We start from the raw sequence: 22,945 nt of genomic DNA on the forward strand, positions 1-22,945 counted from the left end.
AATTCTAATGGTAGTAACTCAATTACTTTGCCTTCAGTGATTTCAAGGTGGGTATTTTTCAATTGGATAAAGAATGAATGTCTGCAAGAGATCTGCAAAACAAGTGCAAATTTTTCCTCAGCATGTACTGGATTAAAAAAAAAAAAATATCACCAATAAAGAAAAGAACTGTCAGATGCAGATAGGAAAAAAAAGATATTATGGTGTATAATAGTGATAAAGATATTGAAAGGCAAATGACAGAGATTGTCTTTTGGAAGAAGCAATGGAAAAAAAATAAAGAGGAAGAAAGAGCTGAATAAGGTGCCCCCTTGCCCAGTCAGTTGAGATGTTCAGATATTTGTAGAATGTATATACTATCGACGTAATTTAAAAAAACAAAACAAGAAAATCAAAAAGATATACTAAAGTAAGGTATACCAAACCTCTGCATGAGTAATTTTTTTATAGTGTTCAAGGGATATCTTTCCTGCTCCTAACTCCTCTACCTACAGAGATTTCTTTCAGGCAAAGACTCCCACCTATCTGTGCGATTTAACAATTTACATTTCATTTTCTGTTTTCCCCAGGTTTCAGAAACAGGTCTTCCAGCAGCAGGTGATACTCTGCAGATTTGGAAAATGTTCAGGAAGAACCTCAGGACTGGAGAGTTGAGATTTTCAGACCCACTATTCGCTTAACAGTTTTGGTACTAGCGAGGTAATGCCACTAAATAGACTGCAAAGAAAACAGACAGATCCACATCAGAACAGATCCCTATCAGACCTAGCCCTACTCTGGCTAATGAGGAAGAAAGAAAATTTGATGGCATTATTATTGTCAAGGGCGATGCTGACACCCCTAAGACAACAGGGACCGTTCCCAGGCTTTTCGCCACCGCTGCTCAATGCTGACAGTTAACGCTTTCACCTCTGAAAGAGTGTATGGCAAGAGGCTAAAGTTAAAATCCAAAGCTCAACGGAGTTGCCGTGGCCTTGCTCCTAGCTAGGACAGAACAGTGATGTTATATTTGATCAATCTAATCCTTCAATATTACCCCCATCTCCCCACTACATAAAAAAGAAGCAAATATCCCATATCTATTCTACCACCAGAGTGCTGCCAGAAGAAAAATCTAGCATATTGTACTTATTTTCTAAGAGCTGGTATAACTGTTTTCTACTGTGAAAGTTTACCTTGGGACCCTGCTTAGGACACAGGGATATGACAGAAAAAGCAAATGGAATATTCTCTAACTAATGACAATCTATCAATAAGCATTGCCAAAACACTTCACATTTGGCACGGTCTTCAAAAATAAAGCCAAGAGTGGAACAGCTGTGATATTGAAGGTAAACATGTTGAAAAGCATTAGCAGAAGGTCTGTAAAGTGCCTGCTTTTAACAAATTCCCCAAAAAAGGCCATTCATGTTGATTAACACAGTCAAATTAAAGAGCACATGATTTGATAAAGAATAAAATGAAATTACAGCTTAATCTAAATAGAATAGTTTCAGAAGATGGCACAACTGTTACTATGTAATGTAAAAGCAAAAGAAAAGTTAGCTGAATACTAGAATTAACTTGAGCCTTTTCACTTCAATATTTTTGAATCTTTCCACATTTATGCAAATTTTAGAATACCCAGAGGAAATTCTAAATGCAGGATAATAGGAACAGAGATTGAATAACAGAAAACTGAAACATGCAACACACTGAAATTTGCCTTCTTGATCTTTAAGATTTCTGCATGTGTGCTATATGCAAAATAGCACAACTTCAGTGCCACATGCTTATTTTCTTGGAAATATGACTGCCCTCTCATCTGAAAGACTCAAATTAAGTTATGGTTTAGCCCAGAAGAAATTTGTGATGTGAAAGGCTACATAGAAGATAGCAAAGTGCAGATACTTGCTACTAATAAGCAAAGAATAATAATGCTACTTCCCACATATTCTCACACTTTCTGCAGATCAGACACCCATCTCAGCACTAGGGCCAAATATATATAAGAATTTATATATATATGAAAGAATTCACTGCTAACATCAAAGTCTCTTCAAAATTATTTCAGTGAGCACTCAGAAATCACTGCCTTAGGAGAAAAGAAAAGTCAAATTTGTACAGCCCAGGTTACCCTGTGAGCAGCTCGGAGAAGTCACACGACAAGTTGGCTGATGCAGAGCACATGTGATGCCAAATCCCACTCACTGCTACCCACAGAGAACTGAGAGCATCAGTTCATGTGAGCTGGTTCTCTGGAAGACAGGATGAGGAAGAATTACCTTTCTTCTCTCTGGGAGTTGGTGAGAGACATAGTAGATGCCAGGAGTACTGGTATTACAGCCTCTAACTTGATCTTTAGGGAATGACAGAGACAGACAGGCGTCTCCTACCAAGGTAACGCAGACAATCCACATTTGGATACTGGTTTAACAAACACCCATTTTTTTCTTGGTCACAGAGATAAAGAAAGAATGGACACTACCTTTCTCTGCAAAAATAAATATTAAAGCAATATGCAATATTAAAGCAATAACATAAGCAGAGCCTACGTTCCTGGACGGCGTTGGCTTGCAGCGCATCATCCTAATGATCCTGGGAGACCTGAGCTGGGTATCAGCACACTTTCTGGTTATTGCGCACTTTTTTGTAGGGCTTTACAATTCACATTGGATGGCAAAGCAGCTCTCCAGCTGTGAAAGTTTCGGCGCGCCTGCTGACAAAGCTGCCTAGCCATTATCTCCTCTCAGACTGTCAGACAATTTGTTTATATTGAATGAACAATAACCTTGCAAAAGAAGGTCTGCCCAGCAAGAAAGGAAGGCTTGTGAATCTGCAAAAAGACATGCTCCTAGCTGAATCCCTGCTAATTTACCATTTAAAAACAGTTCCTCTTCCAGAGAAACTAGGACCTGACATTGGCCCTACAGTCTTTTAGGATCCCTTTCCTGCCATTGCTACCTCTCAGGGTAGAGGAATTGCATTCCTCTGCAGCAGGGTGAGATAGCCAGATCAACACCCTTTAGTGGCTTTCCAGCATGCTTTTCCTTAAGGTTGATTTTTAAGTATGTTAATATGTTATTCCAAGAAGAAACCTTTACCAGCTCAGTCACTATCGTGGAACACAACCCAAATAAACATATCCAAATTAAGAGATGCCCTTCATCCTCCTCTCTTTCATTTGCTTGCTTGCTTTATAAGTTTATTTATTCAAATTAAACTTTTTGGCAAAGATGTTTGCCATGATACCACGCTCTCCCTTAGAAGAGACTGACAGAATTTTACTATCTACACCACCTATAAACATTTTATAATCTGTGGGTGTGAAGGTTAAGAAATTAAAAGAGCATGAAAACAGAACTGATATATTAATGTATTTTCTAGGTGTAACTATAAATTATGACAGTCTTGCAACATTCTTCTTGTCCAATGCCCACAGGGAAACACCATATATTTAATAGGTGAATAAAACATAATGAACCCCCTTTCTACTGTGATCATCATCACTACTTCTGGAGCTATATATGAGCTGTTAAGTGTTAATGACATTTCCACATGTTACTGTTTATACTCCTGCAGGTTACTGTGTATAGGCTTATCCCCATGGCATACCATTAACTGATAAAAGGCAGGGAACAGACTAACCCTTATCTAGGCATAATTAAGGCTATTTTTGTTTATGTATCTCATTGAATGCAATCCAGTACTGACAATTTGTGAATTAACCCTCAGCCTTCAGGCAGAGGATTATTTTTACTGTTGGGAAGACAAACCTTGAAAAGTCTCAAATCTCCCTTTCTCTTATAACTATCACACACATCATTATCACACCCCACCGCTCCTTTTTTAGTCCCAGGCTACATTCTCAACTGACTGCCAGTTGGTTTCCACCAAGAAGAGCTGAGGACCAAGTGAAAATGACCAAACTTTTCCCAAAGTTTACATAGCACGTACGCATTCCACTAGAAGCGGTAGCATTTTTTTTATTTGTGGAAATAATTGGACGAGACAAACAAACGTGAAATAAAACTGAAGACCAGAAAGTGAGCTATTGTTGGTGGAAATATATGCCCAATACCAGAAAAGAAAATGATCTTACATACTAGCCAATGCTTAGCACTATGACAGGTTTACCAACTTAAAGACCAGAGGTCTACACTAAAGAGTACTATCAGTATCTGGCTATAGGGTTGGAATCGTGTGCTTGAAGTACGCATCGTCACTGCTCTCTCTGCACAGGATCTACAGTGCAGATTTTCTTAAACTGCTCCACTTTCACGGTCACAGCAAAGGGTAATTCTGCAGGCCACACTAGCCCCAGCAGCACCATTCCTAGACTCTCCACGAGCCTGCCAACAGCCGTGAACATATCTGATACACATATCAAACAAAACATTTCTGCCTACCTGACAGAACGAAAGACCTTTCCAAAAGAGACCTTGATCTGCAAGCTATAGGGGAGCTGTGGTGCTTGCCAGCCAGCACCTCAATCTGAGTAGCTGGAAGGGTACTAGAATTTCAGAGTGCATGAGGGCACACTGCAAACAGACTATCATTATCTTTCTATGATTTGAATGCCTTTTCCACCATGACAGGCTGGCTTTTCTTGGATGCTGCCTACACAGCAGGCAACTACAGATTCCTTAAGGTCCTTCTGTCATTTGCCGCAACTAGATCGTACAGAGAAAGTTTATGTCAGAATAAGCTACACAGCCCGTATCACCATTTTCAACATTATTCCTGACCCTAGTGTCTTCTCTTTATTTCTGCTGACTCCTGAGGTCATCTGCAACCACAACTCTGGAGTTCCCAAAGCACCAAAAGAATAGGCAAGCCTAGAAGAATACCAGACCAGATTTCCTTTAATGAACTAATCAAAAAAGAGAAGACTGGATCCTCTAACTCTCTGGTGAAATCCAGGGATACCATTTCATTTAACAAATCTCTCTCATGTAGTTCAGTAAAATAAAGCATCAGGATATATGCTTTGTTATATGGTTCCAGCGCTACAGTAATCACATTTACCTTTTCTCTTTGAATTGCTTTCTTTTTCATGATTTCAGCTTCTTCAGCTGCCTTTTTTGTTCTTATGTATTCTTCTCTCTTGTACTATATGACATAAACATAAAAAAAATACATATGTATGTATAAAGAACACATAAGAACGTACCTTGACTCTTGTACTGCACATCTTTCAAACCTAGAGTGTGTTTGATGAAAATTACTGGAGATTTTTCTTAAAAACTGAGACACTTCATTAAATAAAGCAGGCTATGCACCAGCTACTCTGATATTGGCTTTAAGAAGGCTGAGAAACCTGGTAGTGATAAACTGACACCCTCACAAGGAATCACAAAGCTGACTGATAGCTTGCAAGCATTTATACCAAGAACAATGTTTCTACATAGCGCATTAGATAGTTGGTACACTGATCATTTAGTTGATTTGTAGGCAGCATGCTAGAAGATACAGTGAAGTGTGCAAATGACTTTACCAACTGCACTGGTTGCCATTTTTAGACATGATTTGTGATATGGTTTGCTACATATTTATAGCTAGTTTTCTCATTTTCTTTGGTGCAGAAAATTTGTTTCTAGTTTTCTGCTGCTTCCTTCAGGTTTCATGACTTTCTTTTGCCAAGCAGCTGGGAGTTCATTTTACAGCCATCTGAAATGGGGAGACTTCCTGAAAAGCTTTTTTCTGAGCTAGTTTTTAAAATAAATAAATTTATTCATCCTGACCTTTTGCTGGTACTTAGATCGCATGAGCATCATCTGTTGTTTTTGCCTTACTTGAGCCTCTGATTCCTTTCCACCTAAGGAAAAAAAGAAATAAAGAAAGTATAAATTGTATTTTGCATAAGCATTTTAAGTTCAAGTGCCAATCGTTTCAGAACACAGCAATATAACAGATCGTATGTATGCATATACAGCTACTGTAACTATGAAAAACTTGCTGTCTGACTTTGAAAGGTCTACTGTATGTTTTCTTTAATCTTTTTATCCATCCTCCAGAAGCACTGACTTGTTATTTACAGAGTATCCATTGTATCATCCACTCTGCCAGTAAATATGTTCTTTTGTGGATGATCAGTTTACTGAAAAAAATTATTCAGTTTTCAGAAGATCAGCCATGCTTTACAGATAAGTCTTCATTTCGAGACCTAGATCCGCTGCACCTTTGCTCAGTTTGTCTGTATCACACACACACACATACATTCAGGAAACTCTATTGCCAGAAAGTTTCTGTTCTATCAATTATAAGAGCTCAGAGTTCCTCCTAGCTGTAATAGGATAATTACAATATCTTCTTCCTAGCAGTGTCTTGGGGCTTGAGTTATAATCCCCTTTCTAAAATGGAAATCAAAGACTTTTCAAACAGACCTTACAGTCATACCCAGATAGCAGAAAATGCCCTTTCCAAGGGCACAGGCTCTCCATTGAGAGCATCTAAATGTCTTCCCATATAGATTCAGTCTTCCATTAAAAAAAAAAAAAAAAAAAAAAAAAAAAAAAAAAAAAATACTCCCCACTTGCCCCCACACACATACAGGAAGGGATAGGCATTCTTAAAAGACAGAAGGTAGTAGTACTAGTAGTACGAAAAAAATAATTTATTCCCTGCGTTGTTGGAGTTCAGGGAACAGAGAAAACAACTGCAGGCCCTATTCTGTCGACAAAGGCTATGTATTTGCTTACTGATTTTTTGAGAAGTTCCCCACTACAGGACTGTTAACTCTGCAGTGACAGCTACACTGCTCTGTGCAGGCATCAAGGACCTGACTCACCTCAGCTACTTGAGGTGTCTGACACTGGAGACAACTACCCCCATAGTTGTCCATCCCCCTTGCAGCAAAGGGTATGAATCACCCTTTAGTAAAAATTGCTTTCTCCATTTACTAATGGAAGTTAACTAATCTTTACATGCCTTTGTGAGGCTCAGTGAATGAGAGATCAGTTCCCTAAGTATGGGAACATTTCTATGTGCACAAATAACTCCATAAGAATAAGGATATACGGGATACAAGCAACAAGCTCATGAAAACATTAAGTGTATAGCTGATATTGTATACTGTCTCATCCCCATGTCTAAGAAATGTAAATATTACTAAACACTTTAGAAGCTTGATACTTCTTTCTTTTCATCCTGATATTGGCAACATTTAACACTCTTGTGTTTACTGTAAGTTCCTACAGGTGCTGCTGGGTATCAGCTCTAAACAAGTAGTCAGCCATTACCTACAGCCTTTCATCCAGGTTTAATTCTTTCAGGTTGGCTTGGCTGTAATGTATCTAATGTTTCACACAAGTCAGGCTGGTATGTTATGACTGGCATTCACTTTATATAATATAATCAAAGAAAAGGCCACCGCATTTTTCAGGCATAATTTGTTCTTTACAATCCTGCTCCATTCATGCTTAGAGAGAATGATGAAACTTAGACGATGCGTTGCTCTCATCCGTCCACGGTAACTTTAGAGTTTGCCAGTCAAATAAGTGTTCTGGATTTCAATGCTGTAGTATTTCCCTAAGGAAAGCATGAGTATTAATAAGATTCAACTTGAAGAATTTTCTCGTGATTTGTACTAGATGTGTAGTCTCCTAAAAATCACTCTAAGAAAATAACAGAAGATACTTTTTACCTTAACAAGTACCTGAAGTTGTGAAATTAGAGATGACATATCTTTTTTTCCACTATGAGCTCTCTTCTGTTCCAAATTTGTTCCTGAGGGAATGATAAGATCTAATAATCCTTGCACCTTATGTCCTTTCAGAGACACAACACAGTTTGTGTGTCTCAGTCTCCAGGAGTCTTTCTAAGTAGTAGCTAGAGAGTGACTGAAGAGCTCATATAACCTTCTCAAATTCTTTCAGAAGCCTTCTGATTTTTTAAAAGTTTGCTTCTTTCCCAAGAAAGTTTTTAATGTAATGGAATCAGCAGAATTTAAGACTTCCCACATTCCTAGTCACTGCATGTTTCTCACTACATCCCCAGCCATGCAGCCAGCCTGCCTGCTTTATGAACAGACACCATGCATCAACTCTCTGTTTTCAGATTTCACTTTCTTCAGCAATAAGCTTTGTAGTCCTCTTGAGACAGTAGAGTATTTTCTAGGAACTGCTCACAGGTAGGAAGCAATTAGTATGGATGAACTGATAAAAGAATATGCCTGGCCCCATGACTATACATGTGGTGGAAATACACAGTATCACACTAAATTGCAGAAGTAGGTTCACCACTCCAAGCAATAGGGACTCGGGCAGGAGGGCAAAACAGCATGTGGACTAGTACCACCTTGACCCCAGAAACAAATCTGGCTTTGAGTCAGTTCAAATTCCTTCACAGACCTCTGATCCTCCTCCACCTCCCACCTGGTATCAATTTTTATACACATCACACTGCCTCAAAATAAACCTGTGTAGCATGGTAAAGAACAAACATAATTCCCAAGAGGTCAAGGCAGACAATAGCCTGCATAGTGCACCCCAAATTCTGTGACAGAGAAAGAAGAGGAGTTATAAGTTTACAAAACTAATAAATGTACCATTACAATCCTTTGCGTTCTCATAACGAGTTTTGTTCTATTACTATTAATGCAGTCCCTCAAGGTCATCTCATTCTTTCTGTGCAATATCCTAATCATATTCTGCACAGACAATGCTTTCAAGTTTTGTCTTGCCAGCAAGTTTCATCAGCCCACTCCTACTTTTTGTGCCAAAGATATTAATGAAAGATATTAAAACAAGATAAGTTTGAAGGCTGATAGTTGAAAAGCACTTCTAATAACCTCCCTCTTGTTTCATATTTCTTTGCAGCAAAACCTGCAGACCTATTTTCCTTACAGTTCTATTTTTCCTTTGTTTTCTGTTTCTTTTTTTTAAAGCTAACTTTCAAGTAGCACTACATTAATTGCTTTACAGGTGTTCCATTTAAAGAGATCTACTAGGTTTCCTCTCATTTGTGCAGAAAAAAAAAAATGTTGTTGGTTATCTTATCAAACACACAGTTCAGTTCAGTGCGACTTAAGTCCATGTTGTTTTTATCCTATTTTTCAGCTCATCTCCGTAGCTATTTTTGTTCAGATTGGCTATAGAGAGCTTCATGCACATTTAGTCTGAAGCTGCAGGGATCACTTTTGCCTCTTTAGGAGCCATCAGTCAGGCCCCTAACACAAGGGATTAACACTGGCCCCTAACAAAGAGGAATTTACTTATGAGTAACTGGAGGATCTCTGACACAGGCTGTCTGTCTGCACACTAATGCCAACTGTACATTTCTTCAGAGTCATCAACCACAGGCAGTGCTCCCAGCAGGTGGGTTCATCAACCTCTCGATCTCCAATGTTAGTACAGATTTTCTACACTGATTGTGACAGACTGCTTGAATGATAATCAATGCCACTTTGTTTCAAAAATATCTTCATTGTCAGGATTATCAAAATCCACAAAACATATAAAGCAGGCTCCTATTAGCACTTACTGATGATGAATTTCTTAAATACGCTTATGAAAAGAAGTGAAAAATCTCTCATGTAGTGAGGGATATATACTTATTTAAATATATTTTGCAATTCGTAACAACTCTTTACATTTCTTACCCAGTCTCTGTGGAGTCAACTTAATTGGCCCTGGCTTGTGTTCTTCCTTCCACCTCTCCAGGTCATCTAGCTCTTTCTTAGCAACTGAGGAGGTACAGAAAGAAACAGACATGCAGAGATGAGAGACTACTAAAAAGCAGGCAATATCATTAACTGCATGCAACACTGAAGACCCACCCAAGAATAGACATATCCTTGTTTTCCATGGACGCAGAGAGTCCTCCTAAGACACTCATACATCCACTGGAGGTATCAGCATGTGGGGCAAACACTCTGTCTTGTTCAAGACTGTATGGTGAGCAAACTCTAAGACTCTGTCACCAATTCCAAGAGCAAACTAAAACCAGCTAGTGGGCTGCTTTTTAACTTCTGGAAATCTGTAGGTACATACTACACTATTCATGGCTAAAGCAAGAGTTGTCACATTTAAGATTGCTGCATGCTTATGCATTCCGCATAAGCAGTATGCACTTATGCATTCCACAGTAGAAAAATAAGCAGCCCTCCCTCCCAACTACATGCTCCTGGAATGAAAGCGGGAAGCATGCATGGTTCAGCTTCAAATTAAGACATTTCAACATAAGTGTCCACAAATGAGCTGAGTGTCAAGCTCACACTGCAGTCAGTGGACATCTAGTCAATACAGTCAGTGACACTGCGAGATCTATGTGACCAAGCTATACGCTCTAGGATGATCGGGTTGATTAAACTGCTCTCCAGAATCGACTGAAAAGATAATATCTTTCAATAGCAAGGCCCACAAAACCTATGGAAAGAGAATCCATGTCTCAAAGCGGTACTTGAGTTGCTCTAAGAACTCAGTTCACTCTTACCAATATCAGTAAAAACAACATGAGCCATAGTTTCTAATGGCAGGTTATGACTAACAGATGCTAACACCAATTCTCCTTTAACAAGATAAAGCCAGTCTCTCTGGGCAGGTCTCCAAGGAGGCCCAAGAGAGTCATTCACTTGTGATTTCACCTTTAAACACTTGTTCTTATAGGTTCAATGAATCAGGCTGCATTTCTGCCAGCATCCAAGGTAAAAGTACTTTCCATGCTTGATACTTTGCATGCAGGTGGCATGAAGTGAAATCAGTGCCTTTTTTAAAGCAGCAGCATCTACGCTCTTGGAGTCAGAGTCGACTCTCAGCTGATCTGCTTTTCTTTTTCTTTCCAAACAATTAAGGTTTGGTTCAGAGAAAGTCCATTTTATTTCTTGCACTTCAACATGAGCTCACAATATTTGAGAATAAACATTTTAACCGCACAATTTCCCAGAGGGCTCTGAACTTGAGGAATGCTGACTGATGCTACTTCAGCTGTCCTGATTCTGTGCAAATAAGCAGCCAGGAGTTCATGACTGCAGCATTTGGTCACTTCTGCATACAGGATTTCCTTCACAACTCCTTTGTTAAGGATTTTGCCAAAGAAAGCTTTTTAACACGTCTAAGCATTCTGGTATAGGTTCAGGGTGGGTTTTTTTTGCTTAGCTACCTTCACTAGCAAGACTTGAAGCCAAGGAAAAGTGAACTTGTATAATCAAAGATGTTTTATCATCTAGAATGGTCTTTTCCAACTTCATTAAAAGACCCATCTACACTCTTTAAAAGGACATTCAAGAACCAATATGCAGTGTGGTTCTAGTTACTCTATTTTCCACAGGAAAGTACTTTCAAAATATTTCTTACTTATCTTATTCTCTTCTTCCTTCCCCTAACCTAAAGAAGGTTCAAAGTTGGGTTCTCCAATCTAAATACAAGGCAAGGAAAACACTTGCTGTAGGAGCAAAGTACAGCTAATTCCAGGTAATTCTTGTAGAAGCAAGTTTGAGCATCTTTAACACTACATATAGCACCCATAAGCTTTTCCTGAATAAGACCAACTGATCTCTGGGTGAAGTTTAGTCAAATAAGAAGTTTTTTTTTTTTAAAAAAAAATATGATTATGGAGAATGCTCATAGTACTCATTTTACTGTGAAAGCTACACATATAAAAGCACTGCAAAAATAAGGATAAAGATTGCAAAGGTGATAAATCACGCAAAAGCCTAACCTTTTTCAAGTTGAAATAATTATTATAACATTTGACAACCAAGCTTACTTTGCTGCAACTGGTTTCTTCTTGCTTCATTAGGAGTTATCAAGACATATGGGCTGACACTGAAATGAAAGACAAGACTGTTATTTTTTCCTGTCTACAGAAAAAACAAGACTGGAAGGGGTTCTCTTGTTCATTAAGGCCACTCTTCTGCTACTGTAGCCAATAAGCACAAAAACTAGCATTTATTTTGATTCAGTTCTTTAGAATTTTTTTAGTAAATATTCTGAAAAGAGCTCTTACATTTGGAGTTAAGCTTTAAAAATTAAGGGTAACATTTTCAGAAACTCTTAGCACTGTCTTTACTCTTCTTATTTAAGTCTCACTTTAGACTGCCAACTTCAAATCTCAGCAGTTTCAAATCCAATAACTTCCTCAGATCAAAGAGCTCCATGTGGCAGATAACTATTCCCACAGACTGGCTGTCAGTGTTTTATAGCTCAGTTTGTTCAGGTGCAGAGGAAGAACACCATCTTTTGGGAAGAGTATGGGTGCTGGCAATCCCACCCTATGCTTCAAGGGCACCACACACCTCAGAGGATTTAGGCAATCTGCTGAAGAGTTGCCCAAGGACTGCACAAAAATCATACTGTCTGTCCTGGATTCATTTGACCTGCTCTCCTCCTGAGCCTCAGTTTCCTTGTTAGCCAGGCACTTGCAATGCCTCGAGCATATTTATTTTGCTGTCATGTTTACGGTGCAACTCACTAAATCAGGACAGAGGCCCTGTTTTGCTAGACTTAATCCAAAACACAGTTGCTGGCTCAAAGAGCTATCAATCTAATACGACAGCAAAGAAACAGGACAGAGTTCAGTGTGTTTTAGAGACTTGGAGCGATCAAAAGAATGATGAAAACATGTCAGTTCCACTTGGAGAAAACAAAGGTTTTTATCTACACAGTATATTGTGCGGGTATGAGCTTACACTGCTTGCACTCCACATCAGCAGCAGGGATGCAGGCTTACTAGAAATGCACTTAGCAGTGGTCGGCTCCAAATATCAGAGTAAACTCTTATCTCTCTGCAGTATTCAGTGTGGTTTTATCTGCACACGTGTACGGATATTTTATCTGACTTCCTCATGGGGGACATCGAAGGAGAAGAACAGAAAACAAAGAATAATGAGGGATGAAGACTGAGACTTTTGAAGGAAGAAAGGGCCACAGGGAACGGCTAGAGGACAAGCCAGCAGGCAGAAGGTACACAGTTGGCTGCAGAAAAGTAATGAGGGGACGAGGCCCGAGACTACAGCTAAAAAGGAGAGAGAAAACCATGCTAATGGATCAAAGTGCAAAAAGTTGCCTGCTGCTGTATCACTGTAAGTCAGAATTTGGGAAGGAAAGTATTTATATCCAATTACCTCTTTCTCTTTGAAGACTTATTGTTGGAGGATGTGGATTAATTTATAAGATTAAACTAGTAAAGATAGAGCTGCTAGCTTTAATGGTGCCAATTAATACAATCCTTCCCCTTCCTGTCAGTGGGACTAGGCAACACTCCTCCAGCATTTGCCACACAACCAAAGAAAGTTTTGACAATCTACCTTCCTTTCATGGTGTATCATAAGCTTCTTGATCACTGATCATTTTGCAGATTTTTAAATGCTACTACTCAATCAAATAAAGGAAATTTATCTCAAACTGTCCTTGACTGAACTACTCTACAATTTCACTGTTACAACTTTTGTTTTCAGCATTTTCTGTTAGCTGTTTCAGATATTAGTGCTTATTTCTCCCAAGTTCATACATACAAATTGTTACTTAATGCCTTTTTTTTTTTTTTCTTAAAAAAAAAAAAATGTCCTCTCTTTGTCAGTGGACAAAATAGCTGGAATTGTAAGTTGCGTAGCTATATATTTTTCCTCTAACAAATATGAGTGCATCTCGGGGACCCTACCGATTCACAGCATAAGAGAACAGAAGAGTTTTTATATCCTCAGTGTGCTTCACCGAGTTTTTTTTATTTATTCAGATTCCAATTAAGAAGAAAGCGTGCGTGTGCATGTGCATTGTATCAAAGGCTCTGAGCCTACAAGGCTAGACGGGCCACTCTTCTGACATCTGACTGCGGTCATTACCTAGTAATTCAGAAAGATGGCACATGAAATACAGCAATGATCAATCAGTTTATGAAAGGGATAGATAGAGGTGAGACCAGCAATAACAGAGAATTAGACTCACTTCTACAGACAGCTCAGCTGTCTTGTCTAATCAGCAGCTTCAGACTCCCTATGCTTAAAAATGTGCTTGTTTAAAGGCCAGTTTGGTTTCCATGTTACTGAAGGAAAGGGGAAGTTAAGATTTGAAATTCTTGTTTTCCTATTCTCTTAAGGGAGAACAGGACACCAATTTTTGGTTCTGTTTTACTTGGTGCTTATGCTACATGATTTTAGTCCAAGTTCAAAAATAGAAGACAAGAGTATTATTGAGTTTATGTAGTTTCCTATGAGTGTGCACTATGAACACGCTTAGGTAAACCAAGGGATGTCCTTTCCACTTCTAATCACAAAGAAGCAGTCATGCATACTTGACACTCTTAACTTTGGTCTCCCTGAAGTACTCAAATGTGAGAGTGCAATTTTGGATATTAGAATCAGGGAAAGGAAGAGCAAGCATGTGGTGAACCTCTTGTGGTATTGGCAAAAGTCAGGATATAAAACCCACAGCCAAGAGAGAAGCCAGGTGAGTCTTCTCCAGAGAGACTTCTACTGCCTTAGCAGTTCTAATGCTAAAATTCAATTTAATAACTACCGCCCCTCATTTTCTTGAGATCTCTCTATTAAGAGCTTTCTTTCCTTAAAAAGGTGTGTGTACACATATTTTTCACTTTGTAGTTTAGCCAGATTGTAGGATATAGCATGGTATTTCTTTGATCAGAGAAATCATCTCACATCCTCTGACCCAGTAAAGCCTATAAAACCCACTACAGCCCTGTCAATTTAATATTCTAGTCAGTTCCTAAGTTGCCACAGTAGCCATATATTTGGAGCAAATCATCCTGCTTGACTAGGTGGCAATTAAGAAACTATTCTAATAGGAAGATTAAGTTATCAGTGGTATACAAACTTTTTGTATTTTATACTGAAATATATAGGGCTAAAAAATCCACAACTAGAAATAACAACAATGAATTTGACTTTTCAGGTTCTCTAATAATGATTCTTATTGATATACGACTTAAGTAAGTCCATCACTGAGGTTGAGTTGTTTTACAAATAAGAATACAGAAGTCACTGGGGTGGGAGGAACACTTATCCAGTTTATAGTTCTTCATAAAAGAGAAGCAAATCCTCTTCCACCTTTATAAATCATATTAATAAGATTTTTTTAAAAAGTTTGTTTTATCTACAGAAAAGGGAAATAGATTGGTTGATTACTTGGACTGAACAAACATTAATGAGACTAAAGAAGTTATAACCCAGTAAGATAAGGAGTCTGTACTAAAATAAAAACAATCTCATGAGTTTTCAAGTAGACAGCATGAAATGTTACAGAAGTTCAGTGAGATGATAAAAATAACTATGTAGCTATATGTATGTATATGCATACACACGTGTATTGCACACACAGAAATATTTAAATCAGAAGGAATGCAGTATCCCCTCATAAAAACATCAGAAAAGATATTTTACTGCTTGAATTATCAGCTTCACAAGGCACATTGTGTGTGCAATTTTCAAATCTTAAGCCTGTGTGTAGCTCTACTCATTTACCTAGCATTACTCAAGGACTAGTTTTCAATGCTTTCAGGATAGAGACCATAGAAACCTTTGTTCTCCCTTCTTCTAGGTACGTGCAAAATAGATGATATGTAAAAACTGAACAAACACATAAGAACTACCGTTCATAACTAATGTTTTTTTCCAGAGCTGTGCCCTTCAATTTTTCCTCAAGCCCACTCCAGCCAGCTACCACTGGGGAGCCTTCCAGATGAAGTGTGAAATAGTTTAAAGTTACAAAAGTAATGGCTATTATAAGCTATTTCCACTTCCACTGTGTTTAATAGGGCATTCACCCCCCCCCCCCCGCCCCCATCGGCACAGGAATACCATATAAAGCAGGAAGTTAAATAGTTTGCTCCCTAGGGCAATGGAATTTCTGCATTCAGTCAGAGGCAGAAATTGAAGAGAACTCAGTGCAGAGCAGCACAAATGAATAAAGCTTTGGAAGTAGACCTGGGCAGGTCCAGTCCAGAGAAAAGAGAGTACCTATCTGTATGTGTATAATTTCTTTCTATAGAAAGAAAAGGAATTCCTTATATTCAGCAATCAGTGCAGAGAGAGGTACGAGGGGAAAAAAATGCATGAACGTGTATGTGTATTTGCAAACATATTTATTTTTTGTACCTGTGGGTATATGTGTGCATATTATTCCCCCTTTGCTTAATATCTAATATATGGCCCAAGCTTTGAAAGAGAAGACTTAGGTAAAACAGCGTATTAAATAATAGGTCAACAAGGGCAAGTGCAGGGTCCTGCACCTAGGGAGAAATAACCCTAGGCACCAGTACAAGCTGGGGGCTGGCCTGATGGACAGCAGCTTTGCAGAGAAAGACCTGGGAGTGCTGGTGGATGACAAGTTGACCATGAGCCACCAATGTGCCCTTGTGGCCAAGAAGGCCAATGGTCTCCTGGGGTGCATTGGGAAGAGTGTTGGCAGCAGGTCGAGGGAGGTGATCCTGCCCCTCTACCCAGCCGTGGGGAGGCCTCATCTCGAGTACTGTGTCCAGTTCTGGGCTCCCCAGCAGAAGAGAGACCTGGAGCTACTGGAGAGAGTCCAGCGGAGGGCTACAAGGATGATCAGAGGGCTGGAGCACCTGCCCGATGAGGAACGGCTGCGAGAGCTGGGCCTCTTCAGCCTGGGGAGGAGAAGACTGAGGGGGGATCTTATCAACGTGTACAAGTACCTGAAGGGAGGGTGTCAAGGGGACAGGGACAAACTCTTCTCAGTTGTCCCATGTGACAGGACAAGAGACAAATGGGCAGAAACTGAAGCACAGGAAGTTCCACCTGAGCGTGAGGGGGAATTTCTTCCCTGTGAGAGTGACGGAGCACTGGCACAGGTTGCCCAGAGAGGTTGTGGAGTCTCCTTCTCTGGAGATCTTCAAGGCCTGCCTGGATGCAACCCTGTCTAACATGCTCTAGGTGATCCTGCTTGAGCAGGGAGGTTGGCCTAGATGGTCTCCAGAGGTCCCTTCTGACCTTACTGATTCTATGATTCTATCTTAAGACTAGTTAATTTTAAAAGAAAAAAAAAAGAAAAGAATAAACTACCAAGGACAATTATAGAATCATCTTCAAAGATACGACAAGCTGAACTTAGCATTCAATTATCAGAAATTGTTTAAGACCAATCAAGTCAATCTCACCACAAAATATAATTTTCACCAAGGCTCTTATGCCTGATGTAGCAGCCGTATGCTGTTAAGTACCATGGAAGCTGCCAGATCAGAGTGAGCAGACAGCAACTATCCTGCAGGTATCTATTTTTCACAGTGCACCATGGCTAACGATAACTGACAGCCACAGTTTAGACCTGCGTCTTGCCATATGGTCTATACCCAGGCAGCACCATAAACAGAGATAAAGAGAGACTTGAGCGGATATAAAAATCCCATATACAGGTTTGGGGCTCTCACGTTCCATCTTTATCAGTAGCAGTATCTTACCACTTTACAGCTCAGACACAAAAGAATTTCTGGAGCTTGGCATCGCACATCGTCCGAGTCATCCTAGCTGTGTGCGTGCTCTTAACATGAGAGGCAGAAAATAAACTGTGCTAGCTGAAAATGTCTATCGCTTAAAGTTTGCATTCATGGATTTTGTCCTGTGTTTGCCACAGGCTAAGAGTGTACTTAATGACTAAAACTCAAATGATATTTGGGAGCTTATTAAGCCAGGGTAACTTGCTTGTCTGTCTGGGCTCTCTGTTTAGTCAAAGCATCTATTACAGCAACCAGCATTTTTGCCAGAGTGAGGCCTGAAGGCAAAACAAAGAGTTAAATTCTGGAGTGAATTTGCACAAGGAAAGAAGGATTCCTAGAAAAGGGAAATAGCAGCAGAGAAAAGCCCAGAAGAAGGTATAATTCAAAAACAAGCAGTAAAGCAACAGACCTGCTGTTCTGCTGTTGGCACCCAAATCTCAAATCTCTGATACCCAAGCTTAGAGAGAAAAGTTAGAATATGATCCAAAGAGTAAAACTGGAATTCAGAACTGAATTTCCAAGAGTTAAGAAGGGGTTCAAATTCAGCAGGTTGGTTTGGCTCAGCACACAACAGCACAGCTGAAAGAATGACAGGTGCTTTAAAACAGACCTTTTTGGTGCAGTAAACACTGTAGGCAGCAGTGAGCAAGGACTGCAGAGCATCTATTCCTGTAACACAGGCCAAGTACTGGGCTTGGCAAAACTTGTGCTGAGCCAGGCTGCCTCTTGCAGCACCATCCACATGTTGCAAGCCACACTCGTCACCATCCCTGGAGAGCTGGGCAGATCAGACTACACAAAGATTAAGACCTAAGCTTGTGGTATGTTCATCTCCGCTTCTTCCTCCTTGTTTTCAACAACCTATCTCCTCCTCTTGTCCCTTCAACCGTTTGTTGTCCTTTTATTGCCCCTGCCCAAACACAGTACCCTCCCATATGTTCCTTTTTGCTTTTCTTGCCACAGTTCCTCATCATGCTAAGCACAGAGGGAACATATCTGACCTCGTGTAATTCAAGTTCTTCTTAGAAAGTCTTTTCATATAGGAATTAGAATCCTTCTCCCCTACACACACACATTATGGGGTAAACAGAAACTCCCATAATTCAAATTAATGGAAATCTTACTGTAGAACATTTACATAAATGTGCATGCTGTATAGTTATCTTCTTACACTGACACAGCCACTGAACACTCAGCTGAAGACAGAGGTGGCTACCGATCACACTGGAACTAGACATCTTTGAGTTGCCTCCCTGGGCTGTAAAGATTAGTGTATCACCCTGAAAGGTATAGAGATGGGAGATTTTTTCCTGTGTAGTGAGTACAGAGTTCAACCCTAAACAAATTGTCCATAATTCAAATTGCACTTCTGCAACTCCTATCAGTTGCAGGGCGGTCATCAAAACGAACATTTTGATAAGAATTCTCCTGTTTAATAGCCTGATTTAGCAAATTTAAAAGGGGGGGGGAACCCTAGTTGTCAAAGGGACAATAAAGTTTTCAGAAGAACTGTAAAAACACTCTATCGGCAAAGGATTGAGAGGTGCCACAGCATTACAGTTCCCTCCCCCGCCCCCGGTTCAGGATTAAAATTAGAAAAGGAAGGAAAAAAAAGACATGATGGATTTGGCTACTGAAGTCAAAGAACATGATTTCTCAAGTCAAGTATTCTAATAACTCCGATCTCCTTTCACATTAGGTGATGAGGGACTGTTCCCAGTTGTGGAAAAATATATCTTCAGATTTTATTATTTTGATTAAAAAAATAAAAGATTTTTTTTTTTATCAGAAACAATATTATTTTTGCCAGGTTTAGAGATGCCAAGGACAGGTTGTTGAATGAGGGTGGAGACGATCATGACTTTTCTCTTTTCAGGCCTGCCATTCAGCTTCTAATTTCCCTACTTCCCTGTACCTTTCTTCTGTGTGGACTTTTGTTTCTGAATAGTTATGAGCAGGTGCAATTTGGGAATTCCCTTTCTACAAGATAATTTCATGGCACTTAACAGACTTGACAAGAACTTAAATGCAAGCTTATTATTATTAGCAGATCCAAGCACTTTTTATCCTGGTGGTTTTCTCTCCATAGCCTGAAACGGCATTCTACAGAAAACTAGGCGTGGCGTGTGCAAAGTTGCATATCAGTTTTGGATTTGAACAAGTATTTTTCCTATTTAATTGCTACCAGTTTTAACATCTATTTTCAGTCCCAACACAGAAAAACTTTCCCAAAGCAAGAGAAGAATTACCACCTAATACCAGTTTGCACTATGTTTTCCAGAGGCACAAGGAGCCTCATGGTAGGTTCAGTCACAGTACATCTAGGCCAGAAACAGCTTCCTCCATTTATCTGGTTTCATTCAACTGAGGGCCTAGAAACGAGTCAACATGGACTGAACACCACAATTCAGACATTTTCCATTTGCATTGCTAGCATTAGCTAGGGTTCAGGTTGCCCATGCTGCACTTGAAAACAGTCAAGTTTGGATGAGGCTATAACATTCCTGCTCCCACAAACATCTGATGTGTCCCAGCAGCATGAAGGGACACTCGATCTCATGCTAAGATGCTGTTGAAGACCAGAGATTTCCCACTTCCTAGTGCTCAGAAGCACAGCCTGAGACTCAGAGTCTACACAAAAAACATGCACGTACATGTGCGCACCCACAGGCCATTCACATGTAGGCTTGAAATGAGACTCAGACTCTGGCCTGACCAGTAGCAAAAGCATATCCTGGCTGTTTCTAGAAAACAGCATGTAGCATGCAAATTGGAACAGAGCCACTTCTTGGCACAGAGGTATCCTACTTGGGCTCCTCATGATGCTCTCCTCTACTACTCACATCCTGGAAAGTTTTCTTGGTTAATGCTATTCTAAAGATTTTTTATTTAACTGACACTCAGTGACATTAGCTCTCAAACTGCGCCATACAAGCTTTGGATATCCCAGAGCCTGAAAAACTGGGCTGTTCTGAGACTATCCTAGTATTTTGGTTTTAACAATCATCTTAAAGGGACTGAGTGCTGAAAGACTAAGATTTACCATTACCAAAACAATATTTTAATCTGAGGTCTTACTAGAACGATAACTTGCAGCAACATAACAAGGAGATGAGGATAAATACAATAGTTAATTATTGTTTTAAGAATAAAGATCTCCCCTTGTCTGCTTCACCACCTCAGACATTTTCTACCACTTTCATCTGGGTCAGTTAAGGGAATCTCGTTCTATAAGGATTCATCTCATTCAAACTGAATGTTGCCCCCCCCCCCCCTCCAAGGGTAGAGAAAAAACTCAAGCTTGCCTACTTCCTTCTTAAGAGCACTTCTTTCCCAGTTGTATCACCTGGTACTGCTTGAACTTACCTTTCCCTCATTCTTCCTTCTCATCAGCTACACACTACTGGATTCTGTAACACTGCTGGATTAAGAATGAATTCTTTGTCACAATTTTCTGAAGACACATGGGTAAAATCTTTTGTATTGCACAGTGAAAAGTATTAAGTGCACAGTCCTTGTACTGGATTTCAACTGTTTTGTTGCTGCAAGTATCAAATCAAGATGAAACAAGGAAAAAAAAAATTCTTTCCCCAAAGCATATTTAGTTTTACATCATCTGGTCTGAATCTATGTGGGAACTTTAATCTAGCCTTAATTCTGTGGGGAGTTCAGGCTAACCAACTGATCAAGTACTCACATGAGATTTACTAGAGATTTTGTACCCCATACCATGCTCTGTGCAAACACAGCTATACCAAAGAGAGGGCACTCCCCCCCCCCAAAAAAAAATGCACATACTATAAGGATCTAAGCCAAATAAGGCTGCTCTCACTGTACTGTGGATATATGGCAGCCTGAGGGAAGGCAAGACAGAGGGTCTTTCATGTTTGGAAGTCGCAGAAAATAAACATGGATTGCAAGTCAGGAACAGCTGTTCGTTCTCCTGAAAGCACATCATTAGAAAGCTCATGGATTTCCAGGCTACTCATCCTCAAATTGTCCGTGTATAATTACCACCTAGTGGCAGCCTTTTAAGGGTTACGGCACAAAGCTTCTGGTTGAGGCTTATGACCTGCAGTCATAAAGCAGTCTGCCACTGCTTTTCCAACATGGCTCCATCTTCTTCCAGAAGGCAAAGAAAGGAAACTGAAACAGCTCTTCAAAAGTGGAACTGATTTCCATCAGTGGCACTTTGAAAGAAGGGGGAAAAAACAAGCTAAGCAACGCATATTAACAGTGTTACATGCACTGTAACAGCGCATGAAAAGTATATTTGGAAGAAAGAACTGTAAACAATTAGTTTGCATCAGGTAAACATGCATACATTACGCACGCGTGTATAAAATACCCACACACACCACTGTCAACTTCTACACTGTGTCATATCTGCATGTTAGGGCTTATACAAACTAGACAAGCTAAGAACAGACATCCAGAAAAAGAGATGGACAGAGCACAGATCCCAATAAAGCTTGAAATGAAATTCAAGCCTGAAGTTTGGCTTCAGTTCTGCCAGCATCAAGTTGTTCAAGGTTGTGCTGTATGCTGGATTGCATTCAGATCACTTGTGGAACGCAGCCTATATCCACTTCTTAAGCCAAAAGTATTTTTAGATTTGGGATGAAATATTAGGAGAGAAAAAACACAGAGGTAGCACTGGACTTGAAACTCGAGTTAGAAAAGGATTCCAAGAAACAGGCACCACATAGAGCAATATCAAATGTACAAAGTCTACTGCTATTATTGCACACAGCACTGTCACTGCCTGCATACGCATACAGCACATTTGAGCAGTCCCAGCTGTAAGGCATGAGATCAAAGTCTGTCAGAAAAATACAGGTCTCATTTAGGAAGCGTCATCAGTAGCTTTGCTTCACACTGACAGCAGGTAGCTCTGAGAGCATGAGGACATGCTGCTAATATGCCCTGTCCTGCTCACAGATTGGCTATAAAAGTATTTTTACCTCTAGAAGTAACAGCTAGATGAAGAATAGGCATCTGATACAAGCAACACCACTGTTTTGGCCAGACTCCTTGCTACTTACAACTGCTCTTGCTGTTGTTGGTGGACTGCTGCTTGGCCCCCTTGCTCCTCTTCAGGTATCATCAGCTTCTGTGGTTTTTCAGACCCCTCTCTTTTTTCACAGTCTTCCCTGAGGTATCGCCGAGAGGACAAAGAGTTACTGAAGAAAGCAGCCATCCCGTTCCTGCTTTCCTCTCTGCCTTCTCCAACCCTAGACATCACCACAGTCTTGTCTCCTTAGAAGTGAGTAGTGCAGCTAAGGCTAGGAAACCTCAGTTCTAACAAGTTAGTTTCAGTTCCTCAGAAGACACACCCCTAATGAGATTCCCTCAGCTGTAATACTGCAAATCCACTTACTGGTTTCTGGGTCATCCTCCAGCTGAAGGTCAGGCTAATCACCTGACTTATACAGCACCAGTAAGGCTGGGGCTAGATTCATGGGCCCATAGCAAAGCTGATCTATTGCTCTTACAAATAAAACAGAGGAGTAATAGTTTGTGCAGTCTTGCAATAGACTACTCTGGAATAAGCAAAGTG

The 22,945-nt window shown here is 39.9% G+C and overlaps 1 protein-coding gene across 5 annotated transcripts in view; it reads right to left on the reverse strand.

The window, feature by feature from the left end:
- EPSTI1 (epithelial stromal interaction 1) overlaps positions 1-22,704 on the reverse strand; it is a 53,664-nt gene extending 30,960 nt beyond the window's left edge. For all 5 annotated transcript variants that reach the window (XR_009958481.1, XR_009958480.1, XR_009958478.1 and 2 more), the window contains exons 1-5: positions 22,431-22,704; positions 11,686-11,744; positions 9,581-9,664; positions 5,724-5,797; positions 5,008-5,091 (exon numbers count right to left, since the gene is read on the reverse strand). Coding sequence is in view for 1 of the 5 variants with exons in the window: in XM_062576246.1 (XP_062432230.1) it covers positions 5,008-5,091; positions 5,724-5,797; positions 9,581-9,664; positions 11,686-11,744; positions 22,431-22,627 (498 nt within the window). In the remaining 4 variants the exon portion in view is untranslated. The remainder of the gene's footprint in view (positions 1-5,007; positions 5,092-5,723; positions 5,798-9,580; positions 9,665-11,685; positions 11,745-22,430) is intronic.
- Between the last annotated feature and the right edge of the window lie 241 nt (positions 22,705-22,945).

The sequence above is a fragment of the Rhea pennata genome, chromosome 1 (assembly GCF_028389875.1).
Source record: "Rhea pennata isolate bPtePen1 chromosome 1, bPtePen1.pri, whole genome shotgun sequence".
Classification (NCBI taxonomy): Eukaryota; Metazoa; Chordata; class Aves; order Rheiformes; family Rheidae; genus Rhea; species Rhea pennata.